Genomic DNA, 17,023 nt, shown 5'->3' with positions numbered 1-17,023 from the left:
AGAACAGGGATCTATCACAGTCTGATCTTCACAACACATGTTTGTGGAAGTGTATCATGGCATGAACAAAGGAGATTGCTGCCCCTTTGCAGTTTGCTGAAGATCACGTGGACAAGCCAGAAGGCTATTGGAAAAATATTTTGGGAACAGATGAGACCGAAATAGAATTTTTGGGTTAAATGAGAAGCATTATGTTTGGAGAAAGGAAAACACTGCATTCCAGCATAAGAACCTTATCCCATCTGTGAAGCATGGTGGTGGTAGTATCATGGTTTGGGGCTGTTTTGCTGCATCTGGTCCAGGACGACTTGACATCATTCATGGAACAATTGATGGAATTCTGAATTATACCATAGAATTTTAAAGGACGTTGTCAGGATATCTGTCCATGAACTGAATCTCCTGAATCTCAAGAGTAAGTGGGTCATGCAGCATGAAAACGACCCCAAACACACAAGTCCTTCTACCAAAGAACGGTTAAAGAAGAATAAAGTTAATATTTTGGAATGGCCAAGTCAAAGTCCTGACCTTAATCCAATAGAAATGTTGTGGAAGAACCTGAAGCAAGCAGTTCATGTGAGGAAACCCACCAACATCCCAGAGCTGAAGCTGTTCTGTACTGAGGAACGGGATAAAATTCCTCCAAGCCGATGTGCAGGACTGATCAACAGTTACCGCAAACGTTTATCTGCAGTTATTGCTGCACAATGGGGTCACACCACATACTGAAAGCAAAGGTTCACATACTTTTTCCATTCACAGATATGTAATATTGGATCATTTTCATCAATAAATAAATGACCAAGTATAACATTTTTGTCTCATTTATTTAAACGGGTTCTCTTTATCTACTTTTAGGACTTGTGTGAAAATGTGATGATATTTTAGGTCATATTTATGCAGAAATATAGAAAAATCTAAAGGGTTCACAAACTTTCAAGCACCTCTGTCTGTGTGTGTGTGTGGGGGGGGGGTTCTTGCTCGCTGTAATCACATCAAAATTAGCCCTAGCTACGCCCCTGGTCTCAGCATGCACACACCCAGGAAGGTTTCTGTGTGATTCTTACACCTCTGCAAGTTATCTGGAGTCACAGTTGTGCACAGAACTAGTGTTCTCATGTTAGAGCCAGTGTGAGACACTCAGCATGTCAGAGTAACCACACGATTGTGGCCAGGGCAGCATGGGGGCTGATGGGAGAATGGCTACTTCCTCTTTCTCACAGCATCAGTTAACCGACATTGTGCCATGCACAGAGAATACTGAGTAATACTCCACACTCAACACGCACACGGTCATACATCCCTTACAATCTTTTTTACACGTGGTTACATACCTTTCTCAACACTGAGGTCCCTTTTTCAAAACCCTTCTCTTCATCAACATGAAGCTCAGTACAGCAGTTACCCTCACATCCAACATGCACTAAAACCACCAAACACTTCATACACACCTCAAAATCAACTCATTCTACCAGAACACACTATCTCTCTCTCTCTCTCCATCCCCAGGAGCACCTTTTCATTCATAACACAATGACCTGAAAAACACTCATATCAGGTAACACACTGAAAACCCCAATAAGTCGACTGTACTCAAACTTGTTCAATCAATTTAGGGTGTACTCACACTAGGCCCAGTTGTCTTGTACTGTGCCCAAGCACGACTCCCCCCCCACCCCACCCCCCGCTGACCTGCACTCACATTGTGCTTAACGTTCTGGGCCTGAACACGCTTACGTCATTACGATGCAGCTTTTTGTTTGGAAGAAAACAGGAAGAAAATCGCTCTCGCACATCACAATGGAGTCCATCACTGTAACGTTACTTATCTTTTTTAGGTTCACTTTTACTTGACTTTTTAATTATTTTTTTGACTGTTGGTATGTATGCTTATTTTTATGACTTGTGTCTACACGTGATTCTGTTTTTCTCTGAACAACGTAAGGTGGATCAGTTTGTTAACCTCCTCAAAAGGCAAAAGACACACACGCACACACACACACACACACGCACGAATGCACACAATTATAACTAGGGGCAATTTATCTTGGTCAGTCCACCTACTGGTGTATTTTAGGAGGTGGGAGGAAACCAGAGAACCCGGAGGAAACCCACATGGACATGGGGAGAACAAGCACAGAAACTCCACACAGACAGAAGCCCGAGCTCAGGACTGAAGCGGGGACCCTGGAGTTGTGAGGAGACAACGCTACCCACTGCATCACCACACTGCTCATAGATCCACAGAGTTCCCCTTTTGTATAGATGGTAATGAATCAAAAACAGAACAGCTGTGTAACGCTAAACTGGAAATTAGCTGTTATTGTTTTTTTTTAAATTAGTTTATTTACTTTTACAACAATTTTTTTATAAGTAATGAGAGTGACACAGTTCAGTCCACATAGACCGCTGTTGTGAGTTTTGAAAATGTGAAGACAGTATTGATAAAGGCATGCAACTAATTGTAAAAAAAAAAAAAAAAGAAAGAAAAATCTCTCTCTCGCTCATTATATATATACTCATACATACATATGTCATGATGCAGGAAGTGAAGATGGTCACTGACAGAGAGACAGCAGAAAAAGGTGTGAAATTCACACGCATCTATTTATAGCTAAGACCAGAATGAAGAAGTGACAGTTACAAGTTACAGGAAAAGAACTTTTCTATTACAGTTTATATGAGTTATTATAGATACATTCACTAAGACAGAGATTGTGAGAGATGTAATTCAGTAAATGTGTAAAAACATACACTGTAAGTATTATAGGGATGTAAAATAATCTCACTGTAGATCTGTTGGTCCTATTAATATTATAACAAGTAAGTAAAGTTGTTCTTAATTAAAACTCTAAACGATTAATATTTGATTATTTTACTAATATTCTCTCTCCTTTCTGTAACAGAAATACTGATTCTTCTACACACACACCAGTGAAACACGCGCTCACACACATTCACACATTCACACACACACACGCTCACACACACACACACACACACACACACTGTCACACTACCGGAGTGTCTCTCTTTTATATACTTTGGTTTTCAGGAAATAACTGCTGTGTCATTTCTCATTTTTGAAAATCTCTTTCATCACTCTTTCCATGACTCAATTTCATTGTATATGCAGTATTAATATTTATTCATATATTTTTTCATGTGGTGGTTTTATCATATTCATAGTATCATTGTTATCTGTCTAAGGTGCCTCTTAATCAGTTGCTCAAGTGAAGTTTGTTAGATGGCCCCTAGGAAGCCTGAGGGACCGAGTCAACACAACAGAAGACTTCAGGAGCCAAACTTGTTCTGAGGTATTACAACGTGACGAAACTACCTTTTCAATTCAATACAAATGACACATGACACTTTTTATAAACTGAAAAAAATACTATAACCACTTAGAGTAATAATAATAATAATAATAATAATAATAATAATAACAGTAAAAATCATCATCATAATCTAAACTAGATCATGTGACTTTAGTGAGTATATTAAAAATGGGAAAAGTATGTGAACCTCTAGGATTAGCAGTGTAATCTGAAGGTGAAATTAGAATCAGGTGTTTTCAATCAATGGGATGACAATCAGGTGTGAGTGAGCATTCAGTTTTATTTAAAGAATAGGATCTATCACAGTCTGATTATCACAACACATGTTTGTGGAAGTGTATCATGGCATGAACAAAGGAGATTGCTGCCCCTTTGCAGTTTGCTAAAGATCACGTGGACAAGCCAGAAGGCTATTGGAAAAATATTTTGTGGATAGATGAGACCAAAATAGAATTTTTGGTTTAAATGAGAAGCGTTATGTTTGGAGAAAGGAAAACACTGCATTCCAGCATAAGAACCTTATCCCATCTGTGAAACATGGTGGTGGTAGTATCATGGTTTCGGACTGTTTTGCTGCATCTGGCCAGGACGACTTGCCATCATTGATGGAACAATGATTTCTGAATTATACCATCAAATTCTAAAGGAAAATGTCAGGATATCTGTCCATGAACTGCATCTCCTGAATCTCAAGAGAAGGTGGGTCATGCAGCAAGACTATGACCCTAAACACACGAGTCCTTCTACCAAAGAACGGTTAAAGAAGAGTATAGTTAATATTTTGGAATGGCCAAGTCAAAGTCGTGACCTTAATCCAATAGAGATGTTGTGGAAGGACCTGAGGCGAGCAGTTCATGTGAGGAAACCCACCAACATCCCAGAGTTGAAGCCGTTCTGTACTGAGGAACGGGCTAAAATTCCTCCAAGCTGATGTGCAGGACTGATCAACAGTTACCGCAAACGTTTATCTGCAGTTATTGCTGCACAAGGGGGTCACACCACATACTGAAAGCAAAGGTTCACATACTTTTGCCACTCACAGATATGTAATATTGGATCATTTTCATCAATAAATAAATGACCAAGTATAATATTTTTGCCTCATTTATTTAAACGGGTTCTCTTTATCTACTTTTAGGACTTGTGTGAAAATGTGATGATATTTTAGGTCATATTTATGTAGAAATATAGAAAATTCTAAAGGGTTCACAAACTTTCAAGCACCTCTGTGTGTGTGTGTGTGTGTGTGTGTGTGTGTGTGTGTGTGTGTGTGTTCTTGCTCGCTGTAATCACATCAAAATTAGGCCTAGCTACGCCCCTGGTCTCAGCATGTCAGAGTAACCACATGATTGTGGCCAGGGCAGCATGGGGGCTGATGGGAGAATGGCTACTTCCTCTTTCTCTCAGCATCAGTTAACCAACATTGTGCCATGCACAGAGAATACTGAGTAATACTCCACACTCAACACGCACACGGTCATACATCCCTTACAATCTTTTTTATATTTGGTTACATACCTTTCACAACACTGAGGTCCCTCTCTCTCTCTCTCTCTCTCTCTCTCTCTCTCTCTCTCTCCCCACAGGAGCACCTTATCATTCCTATCACAATGAACTGAAAAACACTCATATCAGGTAACACACTGAAAACCCCAACAAGGTGACTGTACTCAACTGATTGAATAAACTTGTTCCCTCAATTTAGGGTGTACTCACACTAGGCCCGGTTGTCTTGTACTGTGCCCAAGTTCGACTGCCCCCCACCCCCCGCTGACCTGCATTCACATTGTGCTTAACGTTCTGGGCCTGAACACGCTTACGTCATTACGATGCAGCTTTTTGTTTGGAAGAAAACAGGAAGAAAATCTCTCTCGCACATCACAATGGAGTCCATCATTGTAACGTTACTTATCTTTTTTAGGTTCGCTTTTACTTGACTTTTTAATTATTTTTTTGACTGCTGGTATGTATGTTTATTTTTATGACTTGTGTCTACATGTGATTCTCTGTTTTTCACTGAACAATGTAAGGTGGATCAGTTTGTTAACCTCCTCAAAAGGCAAAAGACACACAAGCACACTCGCATGCACGCATGCACACAATTATAACTAGGGGCAATTTATCTTGGTCAGTCCACCTACTGATGTATTTTAGGAGGTGGGAGGAAACCAGAGAACCCGGAGGAAACCCACATGGACATGGGGAGAACAAGCACAGAAACTCCACACAGACAGAAGCCCGAGCTCAGGACTGAAGCGGGGACCCTGGAGCTGTGAGGAGACAACGCTACCCACTGCATCACCACACTGCTCATAGATCCACAGAGTTCCCCTTTTGTATAGATGGTAATGAATCAAAAACAGAACAGCTGTGTAATGCTAAACTGGAAATTAGCTGTTATTGTTTTTTATTTAAATTAATTTATTTACTTTTACAACAATTTATTTATAAGTAATGAGAGCGACACAGTTCAGTCCACATAGACTGCTGTTGTAAGTTTTGAAAATGTGAAGACAGTATTGATAAAGGCATGCAACTAATTTGAAAAAAAAAAAAACATCTCTCTCTCGCTCGTTATATACGTACATACATACATACATACATACATACATACATACATACATACATACATACATACATACGGCATGATGCAGGAAGTGAAGATGGTCACTGACAGAGGGACAGCAGAAAAAGGTGTGAAATTCACACGCATCTATTTATAGCTAAGACCAGAATGAAGACGTGATGTACAGGTTACAGGAAAAGAACTTTTCTATTACACTTTATATGAGTTATTATAGATACATTCACTAAGACAGAGATTGTGAGGGATGTAATTCAGTAAATGTGTAAAAACATACACTGTAAGTATTATAGGGATGTAAAATAATCTCACTGTAGATTCTTCCTTATATATTCGCCCACCTCTCTTCATCAGTACATTTTAGACTGAAGTTAATCAGGAAGAAAAAATCCACATGATCAAAGCTGAACAGGTCTAAATAAGGAGATTATATCACAAGGCATGACGTGTATGTTTACCTTGTGTATAAAGATTACTGCTGTCTTTGGACAATTTGGTTGTTCAGGAACAGGGCTGAACTACGGCCTACTGTAAACCCAGTCTGGACAGAAACCACATGAACTAAACACAAAGCAGCTGAACTAAGAACTGGCTAATATTCTCTCTCCTTTCTGTAATAGAAAATAGAAAATAACTTCACTCACCTGCAGCGACGTGAAACACAGCAGACAAAAGATACAAGCACTTCATCATTACTGATTCTTCTGCACACACACCAGTCCCTCAAAGTGACAACACACACACACACTCACACTGCCTGAGTGTCTCTCTGTTATATAGTGTGATTATCAGGAAACCACAACAACCGCTGTCTCATTTTTTATTTTTGAAGAGTGATTTCATCACTCTTTCCATGACTCAATTTACTTTTTATATGCAGCATTAATATTTATTCTAAAAAAATAAAATAAAATTGAGATATTTGATCCCATGTGGTGGTTTTATCTTACTTCATAGTATCAGCATTGTTATCTTTCTTAGGGATCATTTTCTTAATGCTTGCTTGTAGCCTTTTCTTTAGATGAAATTTTACCTAAATAAACAAATGAATGCATTATAAATTAATCTAAGTGTTTTGAATGTGTAAAGTTTCTCCTCGCATTAATGTTTCTATACTTTATGATATCAAGTGAAGATTGTTAGATGACCCCTAGGAAACCTGATGGCCCGAGTCCCACACACCAGTAGACGGAAGTGAGCTATGGCTAAGCGGCTAAATAGCGACATCTTGTGCTATAAAGCTGCTACTACAGCTGGTCTACAGATAATTAGGTTCATTTGTTCACAAGATTAAAAAAATAAATAATAATTTAAAAAAACAATAATAAAAAAAAAACAAACACCAGAAAATTAGAAAGGGTACAAAACAAGAATCTAGCATGCAGAATACATCAGATAATAACTACTCAGAAACAAATTCTACTAAGGAGGGAAAACACAGAACTTACATATGAGAACCAATCAGGGGAAAGACAAGACAGGTGTGTACAGAAAATCAGAGGAACCAAGGAAGAAATTCATACTATGAGAAAGGATCCTTGGAAAATGTATTTGTTTTTCACATTTCACCTCAGAATCAAAAATCACACCAGGGTTCCTCACCTAACATTCCTAACATTGGTGGCTAAAGGGCCCAGATGTAGAGAAAGCTGTCTGGCTAACTTTGATGGACCGAAAAACACCATTTCAGATTTTGACTCATTAAGCTGCAAAAAACTGGATGCCATCCACACCTTTATTTCATCCATATAATCAAGCAGAGATGCAAGTTTGTGTCACAAATCAAGGATGGGTTCGGAAGCAATCGCAGATAAGAACATTTATTAAACAAATACACAACAAAACAAAGACACTAAGACAACTAGGCAAAACACTATGGCACGAAACAAAATGCAGTGGCACGGAACACGGAAGTCTAAGACAACGAAAGACAGAGAAACAGTGCAGACAGTGGCTATATACACACAAGAATGCTCATTAACAGAAACGTGAATCAGATGCAGGTGGTCATGTGACATTTAGTGCAGTGCAGTGTCTGATGGGAACTCGAGTCCAGAGTTTCCTGATACATGACAGTTTGGAGTTATCATTACATTTCAGAGGCAGATACAACTGGGTATGGTCTACATAACAATGATATGCTACACTGTGTTTGAGAGTTTAATCCCAAAGGGAGCATATATAGAGAAAACAGCACAGGGCCAAGACAAGAACCTCGAGGAACCCCAGATGAGATAGGCTGAGAGCAGGAAATAGAGCTCACTAATTCCACAGCAAAGGTTCTCCTATATAAATAGGAGGAGAACCACTTTAGGGAACGCCCATTAATCAGGGCCTTGACTCCGCTCAGCAGAGCTTTACTGCACAGGTTCTTATTGTTGCTATAAAATAATGGAAACGATGAAAGAAAAACTCAAAAACAAAAAAGAACCAAAAACAGTTTAGAGTTAAACCTCAGGGTAATCTCAGTGGATAATCTCACCTTTGTACATTTGTACCTAAGAACTGCTGGACTCATACTTAGATCAGACTATCCCAGGACTCTTCTTCATAATATGCTTCAGGACTGTTTGACTTTTTAGAATATATTGAATTATAACAGCACTATCCGATATCAGGGCTGCTATTTAAACATAAACAGAGCTAAATAAAACATTTGTGACGTCCCATATTATTACTAAAGTTACACCAGATATGTTGTGTTAATACCTCAATCAAGTCCATTTTATTTATTTATTTATTTTTACTTATTCCATTAACAATTAAACATTAAACAGTTAATAACTCTCCCTCTCTCTCACTCATTAAAAATGTAAATGCTCGTAACAGATTATTGTGTATTGTGACATTGTTTATTGTTAAAAACACTATTCAAATATCCAAAGGTGTCCAGCAGGCCACTGTGAGCAAATCAGAAGATGAAAACAAGGTCTTTTGTTCAATTAGCAAACAATTCCAGATGTGACCCCCAAAGATGTCCTCCTAAAGATGCCTGAACAATTCTGAGTCTTGAACGTACGGCTTGCGTGCACAGCATGATAGTGCCCTCTGGATACAACGTCTTGTACTGGAGACAGCACTGCAGCACCAGATCGTCATTATCCTCCACGTTCAGCCTGCCTGAAACAATGTTAACAAACAGTGCCATCACCTGGTGAGCTGCTGCATGCATTCATACAAAGAACAAATGAAAAACCCACAAAACACACAAAATCAGCAGCTCACAGTCAGCGTGAGACACTTGCTGCATGGACTGGCTCCAGAGACGCGGCTCCTGGTTCTTCAGGGAGGTGTAGATGTAGTCCACAGCTGGCCTTTGACAGTTTCCTGCTTTTTAACGAGTCCGGCTCCTGTAGAACCACCCAGGGAACCAGCAGCGTCGGGAACCCCAGAGCTGCAGCACAGAAAGAGTTACTTAACCAGTTAAACCCGATCTCCTTGCCGTCAAAAATCAAATACTGTTTAAATCTGAATGATCAAGTTTACATATTTTTTCTCTTTATATCAATAGTAGTCGTGTTGTAGTACTAGAGCGATGGAAAAACTGTCCAAAATGCAAAATAAAAATACACTAAAACAGTTTTCTGAAAAAAAAGAAACCCACCCTGAACCAAGTTTTCTAATTAATAAATATATAACTAGATTTTTTGGGGTTTCCATTCCGAGATACGCGCTTCATTTGACTTCCTGTGCCCCGTCTTCAATAACTCCTTTCTCTCTCGGCTGCCAACGTCGGCCTGTTCAAATCTTCTCTTGGTCACTGAGTAATCCAAGATGGCAGCGTGGCAGTAGTAGGATGCTGGACGTTTAGACTCTTTACTCTGGCTCTTCCTCCACTCAGGCCGCTCTTTGGTTGGGGCTTCAGGAATTTGGTTGCTGGAGCTCGTAGTTGAGGTAGATGTATAACATGGTGAGGAAGAGTGCTTCACTGAGCTGTGCAACGCCCTGTACTCGCGGCCACGAGAGTGTTTGTTTACTTCCGATTTTTCTTTCATGCATCCGTAATCAGCTGCAGTCCTCTAGGCAACTTCATGGGTACCGATAGATGTACGCCAGATGCAGAGAGAAGGGTCTGTGTGTGAGACAAGAGGATGTGCGCTTGGTGCTGAAGGAACTGGACCCTACAGGAGTTACAGTGAGGAGAGCCAGACGTCTCAGACGGCACAACTACTTTTCTAAGGGACCCAACATGATTTGGCATTTGGACTCATACGATAAGTTAAAACCATATGGCATTTGTATTAATGGTTGCATTGACGGCTTTTCGAGGAAGATTATCTGGCTTAATGCATACACAACTAGTAGCGATCCAAAGCTAATAGGCAGTTACTATATTGAAGCGGTGAAGCGTTTGGGAGGATGCCCAAGAGTTGTTGGGGGGATCAGCGTTTCCTTTACATCAATCATGCAGATGAAACTCTTGACAGCTATTTGGATGGTGCAAGTACGGCCAACCAAAGGATGGAGTACTGGTGGGGGTTTCTGCGCAAGGAATATATATTCTATTATATATTTGGGCTCATGAAGAATTGCTTTATGAGCCATCGTTTGGATGGCAACTTCCATGGTGTTTTTTGGAGGGATGCAATGAGAGCCCTTTCTTCTCAAGAGGTAAACAAATCCTCTTCATCACATTCCTCCAGTGGGTGATGATGAGCCTTTGCAATGGCAGATCGTTCAGTCAGAGAGAGGTAGTTGTGGAAAGATGACATCAGGACATCATCACTGACTGAGCCAATTCCATGCATGCATGCTAAAATGAAAGCACTGGAAAGCCTCAGTGGCAGTACACCAAGGTCAAGTAATCCTTTTACCCACATCCTTCCTACTGCCTCCCATTCAGCTTCACAGAAGTCTGGTCTCAGTCTAGAACACGCTCATCTTCCCCTTCACATTGTTCAAGGAACTGATCCCAGAATGCAGTGTAAACTTCTCTATACACTCCTGCATCATCTACAGCATTCTCATTTACAAATTCCATCTTCAGAGTAGACTGAATTATGCTGCTATCCATGAACACAGCCTAAAGATCTTCTACACCCTTTACCCTGTGTATTAAAACATGAACATCTTTTGGATTTGCTGAGGTTCCAGATGAAATTGTAGGAGGAAGGTGGTTTCTTGAATGTAATGGCAAATCTTCTGGTGCTGGAGGCATTTTGCTACCCATCTATAAAAAGGTAAAACAAAACCATTTAGAACTATTATTCCAAGATTTCTTTACAATGTGTGTTCAAATAAAAAAAAATTTCAAACAATTAGTTCAGTCAAAAATCATTTTCCCACCCTCATACTGTTGTCTAATCTGAACAAGATTTTCTTTTGTCACTGCACAGTGGCACATTTATGTATAATTGAGTCAAATTACAAAGTAATCAGCTTTTTAAAATATACTGTGTATCAAAATGATAATTACACTTGTTCTCAATCGCGTTGGCACAAAACAGTCTTAACATCCTCTAAACTGTACGTTCAATAGTCACAACTGTTTGCTGGAACATCAGAACTCTATTGCATGTCTGCAGAATGCAGAAACTTACCCAAAACATTTCATTCAAAATAAAAAGTGTTTTTGTCATTATGTGAGCCACACAGCTCCACCAAAAAGTCGCTAGATTTGTCGTTAGGCGCTTCGCCTCTCCCCAGAAAAAAAAATACAGAGGGAAAGGGAAAGCGGGGTTTTTCATTTATGTACATTCTATTAGAAAAGCAATAAAATACACAGAGTCTGTTTTTTTTTTCTTGAAAACAATTTGCCCCCCCTCCCCCCCCTTGGATTGAGCCATTTATTTGAAGTTATTGGAGAGCGTGAGAGAGAGAGAAAGAAAGAGAGACATGATTATATAAAAATAGAACAAATAAATAAATAAAGGAATAAATATCGATAAGCCTACTTGTTCACAGGGTTTGTTCGTTTTTTTATTACTGCAGAAAATAAAACAAATAAATAAATAAATAAAGATTCTCTCTCTCTCTCCCCCCAATAACTGCATGTCAATGGCTCAATCCTCCTCTTCGCCTCGTGGCCGCATTACCACCTCTGGTGCACATTATTTTTACAATAATTCAATGGTTCATCATCAATTATTACTTATTTGTGGAGAATCGATATTTTCTGTCATTTTGTTTGTTGTTAAATGTGTGTGCTGTGGTGGACAGTAGGCTAACTTTTCCGTTACTTCAGTGAACTTGGCGAAGTGATATGGAACTGTAATGCGGTCAAGACCTGACTGGAACTACTTTAGCTGTGCATTTACTGAAAAATAATTGCACGCATCAGAATGTCTGTCAGCCAATCAGAATCGAGGATTCTACATCGCTGTGGTATAAGTATGTATTTTCACTACACATATAGACTCACATATGCAAGTACAACATCAATCAAGCACTGAAAAAAAGTGATCCACTTTTCAAATGATTTCTTCATTCCTGCATGAACAAAATATATATTACACCAACACAATTTCACTCTTTCAGTTTACATTCTTTTGCAAATAATTGTATTGATGTAATTATTTTATTCTGTGAATATGCTGTACACATTTGAATCATGTAAATGAAGCACATCACTTTTCAGTAAATGCATTATTAATAAAAGCATGTAAACAATTGTGAAAAAAGTGAACAAATTGTAAGGAGTGTTAGGGGGAAAGAATAGAAATACACGTTCAGTTCAGGCAGATTCAACAATCCTCCTTTTTTATTCTTACTCAAAGTTTTAAAAAGTCACAAACAAGAACTTCTATAGCAGTCTATTTATGCAAAAGCCTCCTAGAGCATTTATTTTTTAATCTCATATACGTAAGAATGGTACATATAAGATATAAAATAACACGTACATTCAAAATATAATTTGCAAGATTATCCATCAGCAGTTTTTAATGATTGATAGACAAAGTGAATGCAGAACAATACCCTTAGCTAATATAAATGAAGTTGAAGAGAATACAATTATCTGGAACCCACCAAACACACACACACACACACACACACACACACATACACACACATACACACACACACACATTTATATGTCTGAATCTGATTTTTTAAATAGCAAAATTTCACATACATACAATAAATCCAACAGAGTGAGTCTTGCGCTAGGCCATGGTGTGTATTTAATATATGTTTTCAGCATTATTCTATAATATCTGAGAATGTGTCTATATTTATTTTTGGATTAGATTATTATAATGCTGCTATATTCAGATTTCTCTCCAGTGTTGATCTGAACTCGTGCTGCTCCGGCTGTGTTCATGTGTTATTTAGTACAGAAAGTGACAACGTCAGGTTCAGTCTGTGGAAAGACAGAACATGAAAATTACACATATAACACACAAACAGTGACAATACTGTGGCTGTTGACTCTAAGAAGCAAGTAAAATCCTGTAAAGACGACAAAAATCTCCAAATCTGACTTCTTTCTTTACACCATGTGTTGTTCTGATAGAAGCAGCAGAAGATATTTTCCTATAACTCACTGTTCAATGAGAGCATGTGTGTTACATGTGTGTTATCTGTAATAACTGTTATTTTACGTGTACTAACCCGATCCTCCAGTTTTCCCTCACAGTCCTGATGTCCTTCAGTAATCACGTCCTCTCCACATCTTCCTCCTAAAGAGAAAAGACCTCAGAAATCACACCTCTAGTGGTTTGTAAGTGGTTTCTCTAGTAAGGTGAGGAGACATGCTGTGCTGTTTGAACTCACACACAATAATACTGAGTAAAACAAAACATTTAGTTCTTTCAGCATGAACTGAATGATGCGGTTAAGTTCATGTAAACCCATGTTCATGTAAATGTGTGAGTCTGATCGCAAATTCTTCATTTAATCTCCAAATCTGATTTGGAGCCAAAATAGCGAGTTAAATAACTAAGGATTTAATCTAGATGTGAAATTGCATCAGGTAACCTTTAAAAAACTATGCTGTGTGTGTGTTTTACTCTGAGGCGGTTCTGATGGACGTGTTGTGTCTGTTTTCCTCGAGTGTGTTGAAGTTTCTCTTCTTCCTACTGAAAAGACAAAACTTATTAAAACTAATGACTGTTTTTATCACTGTTAGTAATATGGCACATGACACTGGAGTAAAGCCTGCTCACAGTCATTAATGAAAAACTGTACCTTTAACAGATAATCTGAAATATGTTCTATCATCCTGTACAGAACATGTGTACTCTCCCTGGTCCTCTTCAGTCAGGTCTGATATGAGTAGAGAGAGGTTTCCTGGAGCGTTGTTACTGACCAGTTTGACTCTGTTTCTGTGACGTCCAGTCTGTTCAGGGTAAATTTCCTGAAAGTCATTGATTCTATTAAACTGCCATTTTACAGACTTTGGTTTGTCCTGTAGGTCAGTGCAGACACAGGGCAGAACTACAGACTCTCCTGTGAACACAGTTACACGCTCTACCACTGTCTTCTTCACCAGCTCACAGCCTGTAAACATAACATTTACAGTTAATAATAGAAGTACTGCAATTATTAATATTCCCTGCTTGTAAATCACAACATTTTCTGCTGTAGACCAGAAGAGATTTTTAAAGGATGAGCCAAATCACCTGTTTAAATTCTCTATATGAATCCAATATCAGGACTCTGACACACAATACTGAACCTATACTGGCTTATTTTTATTTTAATAACTGCTAAATCTTTAATAATCTTTAATATTGGCTTTAATTATTTTATTTCAGCTAATTATGCTCTTACAATTGGAAATAATAATCCCAACTGATATACTTCACCTTGCATAAAAACAAAAAATAGTTATTATAATCATTTTGGCATGTACCTTATCTTATAAATAAAGGTAAGACATTACTTAAGGGACATCTTCATAGGGCTACATGAGTTTGTGTTGTTGAATGAGCGGAGACACAAGATTGGACTCACACACAGAGCTGCAAGTCTGTAACTGAACTTTATTTCTCAGTTCCCACTGCCAGAGAATTCACAGCGCACACTTCCGGGTTGTCGTTGACTTTGTTTACTGTGACGTGTGTGTTTTGTTTTGGTTTCTGTCCTGTCTCTGCCCCTGTTATGTCATTGGTTCTTTCCAAATGTCTTAGCTGTTCCCTTTCAAAGGGAACTTCCACGTTGCGTTTAGCATAACACTATGGGTGCGCCTCTTGCGCGCAACCGGCATCTGAAGCTTGTGTAAAATCATGCCTATTTATAGGCCTGCCATGATCAGGTGACGTGGCAATTAAGCGTGTTGCGTGATATAAATATGGCACCTGTGAACCATGCCATCAGCCTTATTATCTTCAGCGAAAGACTGCACGTCGTTTGTTTGTGTAAAGAAACAAAAAGACACTTCATTTCCTCTCGATCTTTTCTCAAAATCTCAGAACTTTTCTATCCCTTTTAAAAAAAAAAGAGAAGAAAAAAAAAGGGAATGAGCAAAGGCGAAAAATATGAATGAGAGAATTCAGGAAGTGTGTTACGGCTTGCTCCCGTTTCAACACGGGAATAGTGCACACTTTCTGGGTGAAGTGTCTAGGGGGTGTAGCATGCGATGGCAGCCTTGAAAGGCTGCGCATGGTAATGCCTACATTAAGTAGCTCGGCTCGCGACTCGCACTCTTCTCTCAAGTCGAAGCGAGTTGGGTTTCAGAGCCTCGTGGATCTGGGCCGGCTGCTGCCAAGGCAGCTAGCCATCTCAGGTCTGGGGGATTTTTTAGTGATCTGGAAGAAGAGCCAGAGACGAGCGCTGCTCTATGTCTTGCTCTGTCTTCCAGGTTCGGCTCGAGCCCGCATTGCGACTCCTCCTTCCACTATGGAAAGCCAAAAGGGAAAAAACAATAAGATATAGAAAAATACACACACACACAAAAATAATAGTAATAATTCCTCTCTGACTCTGAGGAGCCAGAAGGATGTGCTGAAAACTGAGAGCAGCATATACAGACAGCCAGGATCACCGGGTGGCCGGGTAGGCATCCACGAGTGGAGCCCGGGCCAGCACTAGTGCGAGGGAGACACAGAAGGCAAGTATGGCAGCCCGTCAACCCCCGCAGACAGCCAGGGGAACCGGGTGGCCGCAGTTGCGGTCTGCTACTAGGCCTGATCTGAGAATGGTCATAAAGGCCAAGCAGGCAAAGAAGAGCGGTCCTGAGGGGCCGTGGAGGGATGTATCAGGGGACATGAGGTTGTTAGGGCAGTTAGCCCCCAGTGCTACTGTAGGGCCTCCCCTAGCCAAGGCTGTCCCAAATTTTCAGTGTTCTCTGGTCAGCGAGCTGTCACAGGGCAATGAAAATCTGATGCTTTCCCTCCAATAGAATGTGGAATAGTTAACGTCACTAAAAGACCATCTGGCAAACTACTGCCAAATGTGCCTCCATGGGTTCTGTCTACCGTAGAAAAGGGTTGAACCTCAGGAAAGTATGCTTTCCCCAATGCAGTGGACAACTTTACTAGGGGTTATAAGGATTCTACTACGATGAGAGCGTTTCTATCCCCAACATGCGTAGGGTCAATGCTACCAATGCTGATCAAGATAAAGCTGGATCTTGGGAGACTATTGGAGCTTATGGGCCTATTGTACAGGAGACTGTTCAGTGGTGGCTGAGAAGTTGGGGGTTTCGTCCATGGACGAAACCTCTGAGAGTGATCAGTATCACGCGGCGATGCCTACGTGCTCTGAGAATTTGAGTGTCCCCGGTTTCTGGCCTTGGGTCACACTCTAGGGTTGTCTCCTTAGCGCAAGACAGTGATGACACCATGTGTTTACAGACAACATAACAGTGGTCTCATATATTGACCACCAGGGAGAATTATGTCCGTGTCCCCTGTTCAGGCAGGCGCAACTAATTCTTCTCTGGGCAGAAGGAAAGTTTGTCAGTGAGTGCAATGTACATTCTGGGAATATGGGGGCAGACATCCTGTTGAGGCAGGGGCTGAGGCCCAGGAACTGGTGGCTCCATCCACAAGTGGTGGAGTCCATATGGCAAGGTTTGGCCAAGCGGCACTGCATGTGTTCGCCTCCGAGGAGACAACACACGGCCCGCTGTGGTTCACCCTCACTCCTCCTGCACAATTATTGCGGGATGCCATGCTGCACATGTGGCCGAGGTCACATGTGTACGCTTTTCCCCCGA

General features: G+C 40.1%; 1 protein-coding gene across 5 annotated transcripts in view; it reads right to left on the bottom strand.

The window, feature by feature from the left end:
* The window catches only part of LOC128619825 (junctional adhesion molecule-like), a 40,617-nt gene that overhangs the window by 6,502 nt on the left and 17,092 nt on the right, over positions 1 to 17,023 (bottom strand). For 2 of the 5 annotated variants that reach the window (XM_053644279.1, XM_053644311.1), the window contains exons 1-2: positions 13,872 to 14,415; positions 6,567 to 13,541 (exon numbers count right to left, since the gene is read on the bottom strand). In XM_053644279.1, the coding sequence (XP_053500254.1) occupies positions 6,567 to 6,615 (49 nt within the window). In that variant the 5' untranslated portion in view covers positions 6,616 to 13,541; positions 13,872 to 14,415. Of the gene's footprint in view, positions 1 to 6,566; positions 13,542 to 13,871; positions 14,416 to 17,023 lie in introns of those variants that run through there. The other 3 variants (XM_053644287.1, XM_053644296.1, XM_053644304.1) reach the window with 3 other exon arrangements.

The sequence above is a fragment of the Ictalurus furcatus genome, chromosome 2 (assembly GCF_023375685.1).
Source record: "Ictalurus furcatus strain D&B chromosome 2, Billie_1.0, whole genome shotgun sequence".
Taxonomy (NCBI): Eukaryota; Metazoa; Chordata; class Actinopteri; order Siluriformes; family Ictaluridae; genus Ictalurus; species Ictalurus furcatus.
The sequence above is the reverse complement of the archived record's forward strand: the minus strand, read 5'-3'. Positions and strand labels throughout refer to the sequence as shown.